The 12,552-nt window shown below is 39.6% G+C and overlaps 1 protein-coding gene across 1 annotated transcript in view; it reads right to left on the minus strand.

Annotated features, from left to right (window-relative positions):
• The window catches only part of dvl2 (dishevelled segment polarity protein 2), a 35,262-nt gene that overhangs the window by 3,722 nt on the left and 18,988 nt on the right, over positions 1-12,552 (minus strand). Inside the window, exons 4-14 of the mRNA XM_041779690.1 lie at positions 7,518-7,627; positions 7,163-7,292; positions 6,421-6,511; positions 6,216-6,285; positions 5,928-6,067; positions 3,823-3,899; positions 3,662-3,729; positions 3,439-3,573; positions 3,007-3,138; positions 1,253-1,429; positions 740-964 (exon numbers count right to left, since the gene is read on the minus strand). Of these exons, the coding sequence (XP_041635624.1) occupies positions 740-964; positions 1,253-1,429; positions 3,007-3,138; positions 3,439-3,573; positions 3,662-3,729; positions 3,823-3,899; positions 5,928-6,067; positions 6,216-6,285; positions 6,421-6,511; positions 7,163-7,292; positions 7,518-7,627 (1,355 nt within the window). The remainder of the gene's footprint in view (positions 1-739; positions 965-1,252; positions 1,430-3,006; positions 3,139-3,438; positions 3,574-3,661; positions 3,730-3,822; positions 3,900-5,927; positions 6,068-6,215; positions 6,286-6,420; positions 6,512-7,162; positions 7,293-7,517; positions 7,628-12,552) is intronic.

Here is a 12,552-nt window from a genome sequence, read left to right on the forward strand (position 1 = left end):
CACTAAAGGTCAGACCAAAAAAACACCTAAACTGTTGTTTTGCATTTTTTAGCTGCATTTTAAAACCACAGGTCTACAATCCTTTAAAATTGGTGGCTCAACAAAAGAGGCAAGTTTATGAAGTTGTCACTGAGTTGTTGTGGCAAGAAAATCTTTAACAACATAGACTTAAGGGTCCTCTAGATTTAACTTTTTAACCATAAAGGAATTAATAAATAAAAGTATGAAGTAAGGTTTTCTGCATATAAATACATTATTTCCTAAGTTAGCAATAACTCTTACATTTTGAACCTCAACTGCCCAAAAAAAGGCTGTACAAAAAAATATTACACTTCATTTTAAAGGGACAAAATTTATCAAAACATAATGCACAAGCATTATTAAGAAAAACATCTACTGACCTATGTCATGTCTGTGGCTGTGAGTCCTGCTGTTGTAAAGTTATAGGACCATGAAATGGACTTTGAAGAAAAAATTGAATATTGGTGCTTTATTTTTGTTTTACAGGGGTTTAATATTCTTGATCCTATAGTTCCCATAATCCATTAGCAAACTTGATATTCATATCCAATGCCATAAATAAAATATCTTTTTAGCACAAATTAGGATAAAAAGAAAAAATGATGGAATTTCCCTTTAAAAAAAGAAAAAGCTTTCCCCCTCACAGCTGAAGAACCTTGTAGTTCACATTAGTGATCCATCCCTCCTTTAATTAGGACCATGATGCTCTCTGTCTCACCTTCGCTGTGCTGGCTGCCCGTGCTGCCGGGGGTGTAGCTGTAGCTGGTGAGCTCATGGTACGGGGGCGGCTGGCTGGAGAAGGGGTGCGTGGGGTACGGCTGGTAGGGGAAGGTGTGCATCATGGGCCAGGGGGACGCTCCAGGGAGGGGCAGAGGGGCTAGAGTGTCCTGGTCTGAGGCACCACTGGAGCCGTCATTGTCATTCAGGGACAGGTTGGCCATGTCTGTAAGGGGAGGAGATGAGTGAATTAGCAACTGTTAAAGAATTAGGATAAACAAGCTGAACTACTTCTGGTGCAAAAAAAAACACTTAAAGAGAAGCTCTAGAAGGTTCTTTTTCATCTGATTATTAGATTTTAGTTTACTGCTGGCAAGACATTAGAGAAATTCACAACCAGAATTTCCAATTTGACTTGCTTGACTCTCTGTGTGTCCAGAAGCAGCAAAATGAGAACAAGAACAACATTCATGCTGGCGGATAGAGTTTGATGTTTATGTTTCGTGTTACTCACAGTTCTCACAGTCGCTTAAATCTCCGAACACGTAGTAACACTGCTCAGAGAAGGTGATCTTGTTGACCGTGTGTCGGATGAAACCGGCCTTCAGCAGGTTGCTGGCGTACTTCCTGGCTTCGCGGCGATCCTGGAAGCCCTCGATGTGATGGAAGAGCCACTCCACAACATCAGAGCCTGATGGAGAGAGCAGGGCATGAAAGATGAGACAAAAATTACTCCAAAAAAATCAGTTTTAGAGCCAAACATAACAGGAGAAGAAAAGAGATCATTGTTAGTGCAGATGTTACTTTTTAATCATGCAAATCTGCCAGTGTATCCAAAACCTGCTGCTGCAGTAGCTATCAGCTCAGATGTAGCTGTAGAAAAGTGGCTGTTTAATCAGAACTGGACAACATTTTGTTTCAAAACAAGTACAAAGAGTGACACCAAAATCTTTTCTTGACAGAGATGTTTATGGTTGTCTCCTGACTGGCCTTGTAATCAATTGTATATACCGAAGAGCTCTGCCATTCACAATTTCAGCAGCTATGGAGAAGCGTATGCGTACTACCTTATTTGGTTTGTCGCTCTGATTGGCGCATCATGAATGTCACAGACAAAATGTTCCTCCAATCATCTGAGAATTTTTTTAAAAGTCCTGCCCTTCCCAAACGCTTTCTGTGGGAGCTTCCCCAAATAAATGTAAAACAAATCCATGCAGTAGATTTATGAAGCAGTCTATTTGGCGTTTCAGGTTATGGCACCACCACAGGGCGGCTGAAACCAGGATGTCCATATAATAGTCCTATTTTTGAAGAGAAGCTCTGTTTTCCTCTTTCTTTTCATGATAAAGTTGTGAATGTTGTCACTGACTCACTTCATCTGTCCTTTGGTAAACTCTCCTGTCTTCTGTGTGCCTCTGAGTATTTCTGGTATCAGTCATGAGCAAAAGATTTGATTGGCTGAGTAGTGTCTCGACCAAGAAAAGCTGCTCCATTTCAAAGAGACTAAAGCATTAAACGCTGTGCTGTTTTAAAGAACAATCACATGGGAAATAAGATATTAATCCTCCATTATTACCTAGCCAATAAATGGTGGCCAGCCCTTATTTGTTCTTGTGGATGACAACCCCCGCCACAGTTTGACTCTCAGTCTTAGAGAAATACAGTAGGTATTTAATTTACCATATTGCCCATCATAATACAAAATGAAATTTGCTAAGTTTTGCCACTAGGTGGTCCTCACCAGAGGCTTTATGCTACATGGAGGAGAAAGTTTGAGAACCCTGGATTCTGAGTAGAAAAAAACAACCAGTGCCTCTACTGGTAGAATGACTAATATTGATTATTGCCATTGCTAGAATAATCTTGAATTCTTCATAAGCCTGAGCTCGATACAGCCCTTAGTTAAAAGATTAGGTAGGTCATGGAACAACAGTTTGAGAATCTGAAATCTGTTTGATTTGTATTTATATCACAAAATCAAAGTTGAATTCAGGGACTGAAAAAAAGTATTTCAAGTTTGAATTCAATAATCACACAATGCACAGAATTGTAGTTTACATGGTTGTAATGAAGATGCAGGTGACTCCAATTTAGCAGATGTTTCCATTCACAACACACCAGCTAGTTTGGATTTGTTTTTTTCCCCTACAAGTCACACGGTTTTAATTCTGGGAACATAATGCCTGCCCTGTAAAGCCCTGTGAGGCTCCTAGTGATCATTAAATCAATGTTCTCTCTTTTTTCCCAGTCTCTTCTTCAGAGTCTTACCAAGGAAAGCGTTGGGGATGGTGATTTTCAGCCACATGCGGTCTCTGACCTCCAGGCCTGACTCTGGTGAGGCCATAGCCTTGGCGACTGAAGCCATGTCGGAGTGCAGCGATAAGTTGAAGTCATCAAAACCTGTAAAAAGAAGAGGAAATGTAGACGTGAGGATAAAAGAGATGACATCCAAACTGGGCTAAACTAGACAGAGGGGAGTGAAGCACTGAAGTGAAGATCAAAGGCAGGAAAGCAGCAGACTTCATTCGTCACATCAGGACACAACGGCAACAAAAGCAGAATGACAGATGTGAAATTCTGCTGCCAGGAGAACGACAGAGAGAGACAGGAGAGGAAAAAGATCCGACAGACGGACAAAGGAACAAGGCCAGTGTTAAAAGATGAGGATACAGCTTTATGAGGGACATTAGAGCGCCTTACGTTCAGTCTCTGTGACGGAGGATGAGGATGTGATGGTGCTGAGGGAGGAGCTGCCTGGAAAAGGAGGGTATGCCCCGGTCATGGCCACAGAGTGGCTCACCCACGCTGCCGGGTCGATGGGTCGGATTGGTTCATCTGCACGGGTGCAGAAAGAGGTTAGGATGCTTTTCAAAAACACAACAAAATAAAAACAGATGTTATATGAGAGTGTTTGAGGACTTACTGCGAGGCAGAGTGAAGTAGCCCTGAGGAGAAGGATCCCAACACTTCGCCACTGTGAGGATGATGGGCCTGGAATAGAAATAAAATAAGAAATCCTCACATGAACAGCTGACCACTTTATTTTTGATAGACTGGACTGAAAATGACAGAACGGCAGCTCACCCTGGCTTGTGTACAATCTCTCTCAGCACCCGCACCGCATCGTCGTTGCTCATGTTCTCAAAGTTGATGTCATTCACCTGAAAGTAGAAGAAAAAAGAACCTGTGTGAGCTCAAAAGAAACGATTGCTCACACTAATAAACTACAACTTTACCATCTCACATTTGAACAAACTGAAAATCTCTTAATTTCAAAAATGATGTTTATCTATTTACTACTTCACCACAATATAATTTAGCAAAAATTCAGAATATCAAATGCAAATTAATCAAAGATGAGACTGATATAAAAAAACAGAAGCACTAAACATTATATTTCTTTAAAACAACATCAAGCGTAAAAATTGAGAAAGAAATAATGTTTAATGTACGTAAATAGCAATATTCACCATTTCAATACATTAACAAACCTTTTATTCAAGATAATTTTTTGGGGCATTTTGCCTCTATTTCATTGGACAGCTGAAGAAAGACAGTAAACGGGGGGGGGGGACGTGGGAAGATGTGCACCAAGGACCAAAGCCCCCGTCTACGGGCGCCTGTTTGCTTCACCAGCACCCACACATCTCCTTTTTTGTTTTAATTTTTTTCAGCACCAAAGAATATTTGTTACTGTGGGCTACATAAAGTAAGTATTTTAATTCTATACAACGTGAGTGGAATAACTTAAATCTTTTTTGTGTGCTTGCAACTTTTGTAAAAACAGATGTACAGTTAGACACTTTTTAAAAATTTGGATAAAGCTATTGATTGATTTTGGGTAACAGTTTTCTTTACAAAGATGCATGGACTATAAACCTGATCCTATTCATGGTAATCAATACTTCTTTTCTTTCACTGCAATAAACCTCTTAAAGGGATACTTCAACATTTTGGCAAATTCCCCCATTGCCATAATCCCTATAGTCTTAGTAATAGCTTTGTTACCTTTAGTTGTCGGTGCAAGCTATTTTTAGATCATCGGGGCTGAGATACTAGCTGCTCTGCCAACGCTTTGAAGTCTTGTGGTATTCTGGCTTTCCCACATCAAACTCACCAAATACACAATCCAACAACTCCAAAACGCTCTCGTGGACAAGTTGTGACCTGCACATTCACCACGCTATGAAATAATCATGGAACATTACAAGACGGAGGGCAAATGCAAAGCTGGAACTACCAAGTAACTACAGCACTGCCTGAGGCACGCACTGTGTCACTCCGCCCAGTGGTTTACTCAAGAAAGTAGTTCAGAGTATTTGCTTCATGTGTCGTAATGTTACATAATTATTAGGGCTGCAACAAATGATTATTTTTTATGTCGACTAATCTAGCGATTATTTTGGTCGACTAATCGTGGCTATCTGGCATACTATTTTGGATTCCCGTTTTACCTTGCCTTCTTATGCATGCACACCTGTGAAAACTTAATGGTTTAGCAAATTGACATGACATGTCAAGTTGCTACATCATCAAGGTTTGTTTTTCCTCTAATATAAAAGTGTTGAACTGATAACTAAAGTAAATTGCACACTAAATAGCGTTACTGAAAAAAACGTTACCCTAACAAATATCAAAGATGGCTTTCCGACTGATTAACGTATGGCAACAACGTTATTAGTAGGCTACTGGAATTAATACTCGTGCCTGAAGCACAAAGGACTCAGTAACTAAATGCAAAAGATTTAAAAGATATTCATGCAACTTGCAAACTTGCCCACTCGCGGTATTTGAAGACGCGGCAGCTACAGTGTGTTTACGTTTTCAGGTGTTCGTGCATTGCCGTAGTGCTGCCATGGTACGAGAGTTTGACTTGACACAGTTTGCAGTTGACTTGTTTCGCCAATTTGTTTTCTGTAAAATGTTCCCAAACTTTAGAAGCTCTGGGTTGGCTTTTTGGTGCATTATCCGTGCTTTCCGCCATGCTTAACTTCTTTTTCTCAGAGCACCAAGAAATGGATCTGTGAACAAGTGTTTAGCTTCCTAAAAGCATAAAAGCAGGTGATAAACACCCTCAAAGCAGCATAAAAATATCACCAAAAATGCTACACCAGTGTTTTCTTCAGCCCAAATTTCATGTTAAAGCTAATTATGACTCCATTCAGTTTAAGATTCATTATTCTTCTTACCTGCAGCAGCATGTCTCCAGGCTCGATGCGTCCGTCTGCAGCCACAGCTCCACCCTTCATAATGGAGCCGATGTAGATCCCTCCATCTCCACGTTCATTGCTCTGACCCACAATGCTGATGCCCAGGAAGTTGTACTTCTCTGTAGTGGTAAGAAATCAGAAAATGTCAACACTACGCACACAATATCAGGACAAAAAAGTTAAGTAGCCATGTTTGACACTCTCAGATCTGATTTTATGTTTGCAAGAACTTTAAGGAAACTGTGAAGCTAGCAGGAGTTTACAAACCCATGTTGAGGGTGACGGTGATGATGTTCAGGGACATCGTGGAGTCTGTCACGCTGCTGAAGGAGGATGCCTTGAGTTGGGGGAAAAAAAAACAAGCAAGTTCACAAAAGTGAAAAATAAAATATCCTTCTCCAAATACAGAACACAAACACGTGATCATTAAGGGGAGAGAAAAAGGGTAAAAAGAAAACTCAGCAGTACTAACCCTCTCTAAACGTGGAGGGCGCTGTTTCCTGCGTCTGCGGTGTCGTTTGAGAAGTCTCGAGGCTGTGCTCTGCTCTGTCGCACTGCTGAACCTGCATGGTGGAGGATCAATAAAAGGGAAAGTTTGAGGAGAAATAAGCCATTAGTAGTCATTTAACTAAATCCTGTCTGCCCTGTTGCTTCTCTTTTTGTGTTTCAGTGTGGTTTAGACTTTGGCGTTGTATCTCCTCCATGGCTATACTCTAGTGGCCTACGCTTTCATCAGCACTAGAGGTTAGATCCTATGTGTGAATCCAAGACTGGCTCGACATTACCAGTTCACACATAAAGATATATTTCATTCAAATTTGTCTCATTCTTTAATCACAAAATCTGACCAAATAAAGACCATTAGGGCCTTTTTAAGAGAATTACTGTAACCTCTACCACAATACTATTTTTCTTACAATGTTTCAGTCATTAGACACAAATAGAGATTGAGGAACGACTTAAATATAGTTCAGCTATCAGCTCAACAGTGCAAATGTTTGGCATTGGTTTTCATCTTTGTTCAAAATGCACTTTTAGTAATTTAACATGAACATTAAAGAGTTTTGCAAGTCAAGGACATAACTACAAAGAAAAGAAAATTTCTGAATTGCAAGTAATAGATAGAAATAATTAAAGTAAAGTGTCAGCAGCAGATTTTAAGAATAAAAAACCCTCCTTGATGTATTATTTAGTGTCTGCTCTCCCCGGCCCACCTGCTCATGGTGTCGTCGTCCTCTGAGTCACAGAAGCTGGTGGTCTCCAGCTCACTGCTCATCACGGTGCTGGAGCTCTCATAGCCTGCCAGGTGGCGCTCTAGCCGACTCTGTCCGTTCATCCGAGGTCCTGAGACACCACAGAGTGAAAAAGAGAGAAGATGACTGAGTGAGTATTCATGTTTGCTCAGGTCCCTGTTTGCTTTTGTTTCCCTATAGATCACAAAAACTCCTCCTTTCTCCACATTCCTTGATTCATATCACACTCTGCTCCTTGTTTGGCTGCTGGCGGCCAGCCACATCTTGATGGCTAACAGTCATAAAAACAGCATTTTTGTGATCTGCTCTTTCTCACCGTGCGGCTCCATGCTCTCTCTGTGCCGAGGCCTCTCTCTCCTGAAGGAAACGACAGACTCGGTTTCAGTCTGCTCGTCCAGTGTCTCCACGCTGCCAGTGGCGTTGGGACTGTAAAAAAAAGCAGCAGTAAGAATTAGAGCATGAACAAAGTTTATGTCTGATTTTACTGTTTTAATGTAAAAACTTTGCCAAAGTGATGAATAAGATGGGTTTTCCAGATGTGAGATACACATGAATAATAACACAAGTATGTTTGATGACTCTAAAGTGTCCTCAGAGGATTTCACAGCATACTCCTGTGAAAGTCTGACTCAGAGGACAATTTAGGGAAACTGCTGCAGCAGAACCGCATTATCTTTATTTTTCTGCTTTCTTTTACAGTGCAATTATCTGGCATCTACATGAATATTACCAAAATTGTGACTCAAGTCTAAGTTTGGAGGTTTCTCATGTTAAATAAAAATTAAACTTTGCTGCCAAATATTAATATCTTAATGTAAACTGATTTCCATGCCAATTTGACTCACTATATCACACATGTATCTGGAGCTGAACAATTTTGGAAAACAATCTAATTGCGATTCATCAACATTTATTAATCCTTGATCAATCAAATCCAAATGATCAGCAACCATCCTCTTCAAACATGTCCCTTTTGCATTGAGCCTTGGCTGGTGGCTTTAATGTCATAGCATAATCCAGATTGAGGTCAACTCATCTATCTAAAACACCTTGCTCGGGTTGTCAGACATCGTCTACTGCACACTACTCATCCTAAAAATCTTTTCATCCACCAGATTATCCGCATAGAGGTTCAAGAGGCCAAAACAACTTTTAGTGAGGCTCAAATCTGGATTTTAGCCAATTATGTAGGTCACATGTCTTGAAAGCAATACGACCATCCAATCATATCAGATCTTAAGGTCTGTTTCAGACTGGACACCTGAAATGTTTGTCTTGATCACGACACAGCTTGATTTTCAGTTTTTTTGCATGTGAACAGGTCAGAGCTTTCAGACTGTCTGCACATGAGCAGCATCTCACAAATATTCAAAAGTTTTACTAGTTAGGGAGCGTCTGAGCAGAGAATTTAGAAACTGAGGTCTTGCTTATTCTTTTTGTGTGCAGGAAAATGATAATTAATGCTGTATTTACCTTGTAGCACATATGCAAGTCTGTTTTAATTGAACAGGTTTACAACATATTTCTTGATGACCCTGATGAAGGCCACAAGCTTAAATGCACCTCTTGAATGAAGTTGTTCTCTAAACTTATATTAGTGGAGCTCTCTGTTTCCACACTGGTAGATTATGTCCCAGAAAAGATAAACACAGTATAAGTGAACTTCTGGTTTGTATTTTTCAAAATAAAAGCTCAGTTTAGCATTTTTTGGAGAAGCTCTCATCGTTTGTACAGAATGCTTTTATTTTGAATAGTTCCCGACATTACTACACACTGAATCCAGTCACTTGTAAGGAGATTTACTGAGACAAAATTTATGAAAAATGACGGGCCTGTGACAGCAGGAATATGCAGCCAATACGCACACAACTCCCGCCTGGTTTGAGCGCTGCACTGGCAGCCAGTCTGAAACAGGCTTAAAGGTGCAGCACACCAGTGTCTCATCTGTTTTTTGTTTTTTTTGTTTTGTTTTGTTTTGTTTTTAAAGTTGTTTGCATTTTTAAAAATGCAGATCTGTGACCATCTCAGTTTTTTAGAACACAGGATTTGAACACGCTAAAGATAACTGAGCCGCAGTATACTCTTCCTTTAGTTATCGTGTTATAAAAGTAATTTATTTACAAGCAAAAGCTGATGTAAACTTGTTACATGTCAGAGGTCAGCTCTCAGGACTGCTGGGAGGACTCCACTATACTGTCCCAGAAGTGTTTTTAGGGTCACTCTGTGCTCAAAGAGCATCACAAAAGTGTTAGGTTAAAAAAGCCAAAAGGAGGCAGTGCCTTTCCCAGCTGCTTGAAGTTAATTTCTCTAAAAATATAAATTTTGTGTAATTTCTTTAAATCCCCATCATTCTGTAATGCCAAAAATGGCAATTATGTATTCAACAAAGACTTGTAACATTCACAGACGTATTTTGCTGATCAGGAGTTCTACATCCTGTTGGAAAGTGTTTTACTCTTATGTAATATTTTCTGCAGGCTTTTATTGCCTTTTTTGATTCCTTGAGTACAACTTTATTTGTCTCTTGAGGTGCAATTATATGTTGAAAAGCACAGAAATTTCACTTGAACACATGTGAACACATGTTCCAAATGGAAAAAATTCAATAAATAGTTGGTTCCAAACAGTATAAAATAAACATTTTATGCATTTTAGGTTTAAGACTCAAGAGATACAGTTTTACTTTCTTATGTGTAAAAGTATGAGATTACATTAAATCATATCTTGAACTGACATTGAAATTTTTGATAGCTGTAATAAAATTTTAATCGCACACATGAGACACTTTTAACCATCATGCACAGGCACGGTTTTGCTCCAGGGGTGGGAAGATAAGAGGCTTTGAGTGAATGCACAGGAAGGGAGGAAATGCATCAATTGTTTGATTACATTAGCCTACACTGTCTGTAAATCTTGTAATCTAAGACGCTGGACTTAAAATGTGATATGGAGGATGTCATATGATGAATAGTAGGGGTGTAAAGGTATGTGTATTCGTACCGAACCGATTCGGTACGGGCCTCTCGGTACAGTGCAGACGTGTACCGAACGAGCAGCTGTATTTAATTCAGCCCCAAATGACACTAGTTTGGTGATTAAAATAGACTGTTCTTTTGGATTTTTAATAAAACTGTATGCAGAAAGTAAAAATCAATATAAAGTCAAATTTAGCAGTTATATTTTGAAATGGACTTTACTCAATCTTTTACTAATAAATCAAAAATACAATCATTAAATACTTGGTCTTGAAAGTCCTGAAATGTTTATCATGTTATGTTTACTATTGCTGATTATAAAATGACTATTTCCCTCATTAAGGGTGAAGCAAACCTACACAAAACTCACCAATCCTGCTTGCAACCAGAGGCCAAAACCCTGCAGTCTAGTCCATCATTCAGGCTCACAGCTGTGTCCATTATCTGTGCTGATGAACGCTGGACCAGTTTATGACAAGTTCATAACATGAGAGTGTCTTTAGACCTTATTCAATAAACTCTCCTGTGTGATCATGGGGGAAAAAGCTTGTGTGGAGGCAGGAACATTTTAACTCCTGTTGTCAGTGTTTTGAACTGTAAGGCTGAGATAAGTCTCCGTTGTTGTGGACAAGTGGATCACATCTGTCTGCTGCTGGGCCGTCTTCTCTCTGACCTGTACAACTCTGGCAGGGAGTTTTCAGCAAAATGTTCGCACCCAGGCAAATTTTGTTTTCTGGGTTAAGTGTTTTTATGAGATTTTTAAATCCTGGCTTTTCAACAACACTGGGCTCATGGCGGTCCGCCACAAATAAATGAATGTATGGGAAACACTGACATGGCAAAGTCAGGACTACAGCGTCTTTGAGGTGTTGGGTTTAATTCTGATACTATCACATGCTACATTACCTTTAGTTTCAATTCAACAATAAATCAGTTTTACCTACAAAGCCCTGGAGTTAAAAGTATTGAATATCATGCCTGCTCACTGCACTAACACAGGAAGCATTTTGCAGTTGAGATAAAAAACTTATTGATTCTTTAAACCCCTTAAGTGACGATAAACATCTGAATCTAAAAACAGTACAGATGAAAAAAAACAGAGACGTTACTTCATCAGACAGCTTCAGGACTTTCTAATTTTCAGTGCTGCTCGAGCTCCAAATACAGCTCGGAAAGAAGCAATGTGGAGAAATTTTCCGGTAACTGTAAACCGCACATTTATGCAGCTGAGAAGAAATTGTTTAATTTGAAACTGGATTCAGAAACAGTCAGGACTGTCAGAGACAGACAGGAAAAGGACTAAACAGAAATTAATGAGAGCTCTGCAGAGTAATGGGAGGTTACACTGGCGGTTGTAAACTCCATCTGACCCCTAAACCCAAACTTAGAGAGCTCCAGACGACTTTTGAGGACAGCAGATCGACGGCATGAAGCTATAAAAGTCACAGTTAATAGTTTTCTCACAAATTAGAATTTGAAAAGGATTTTCTTTTAATGTCTGTGGCATTACAGCATTTTCATTTCACATTTTAAAACATGACAATGACTTTTAGTGACGACATGACAGAGAATGATCCAGTGTTGTCTGCTCAATCAGAACTTTTGTAGCATCTGTCAGCTCATGTTTTCCCAACTTCTTTAGACTGTTTTTTTTTTCTTTTAAAAGAATCTTTCAATGTCTCACCATTTCATATCAATCTTAATTTTTGAGGCCACAATCCAATCCAAAATCAGTTTACTAATCAAACCTATCACAGATTCACAACACACATCCTTTTCACTACACAGGGGAGAGATTATCTTAGGAACCACTCTAGTCTGCTGTGCACTCAGAAGCCACAAATTATTCAGTAAAACTTTTCCATCTAGATTTGGCTGCAGCTTATAAACCAGTATAAAGAGATTAGACACGCCATGTCATGACCAGAAGTGTGCGCAGCTGTCACACTGTGCTTGATTGCCCAATTCATTTTATATTGAAAACGGCTGCTTCACTGCTCAGAACAAGCCAGTATCCATAACAAAACAGACCAGACCAGCAGGGTTTAGCACAACTTTTTAACAGCTTTTCTCCCTTGTTAGATCATAACCGTTCATGTGAAGAAAACTCTGTCAAAGTTATTGCTGAGGGCTGGTTTGACAGGAAAAACTCCTCAGTGAGGACGATGAGTGGCCATCTGAGGAAAGCAGAGTGGTTCACAGCTGTGAGTCTGTCTTAGAACAATCACTGGAGGCCGAGAGCTCAACTACCATACTGTAGCTAGTAGGGCTGTAACAACCAATCATTAAAGTCAATAAAAGTGGATGATCAAAAGTGTTTTTTGTGTCACGCAGAGCTGTTTACGTCACACCCAGACAGTTCAGAAACTTTACTTT

The sequence above is a fragment of the Cheilinus undulatus genome, linkage group 22 (genome assembly GCF_018320785.1).
Source record: "Cheilinus undulatus linkage group 22, ASM1832078v1, whole genome shotgun sequence".
Lineage (NCBI taxonomy): Eukaryota > Metazoa > Chordata > Actinopteri > Labriformes > Labridae > Cheilinus > Cheilinus undulatus.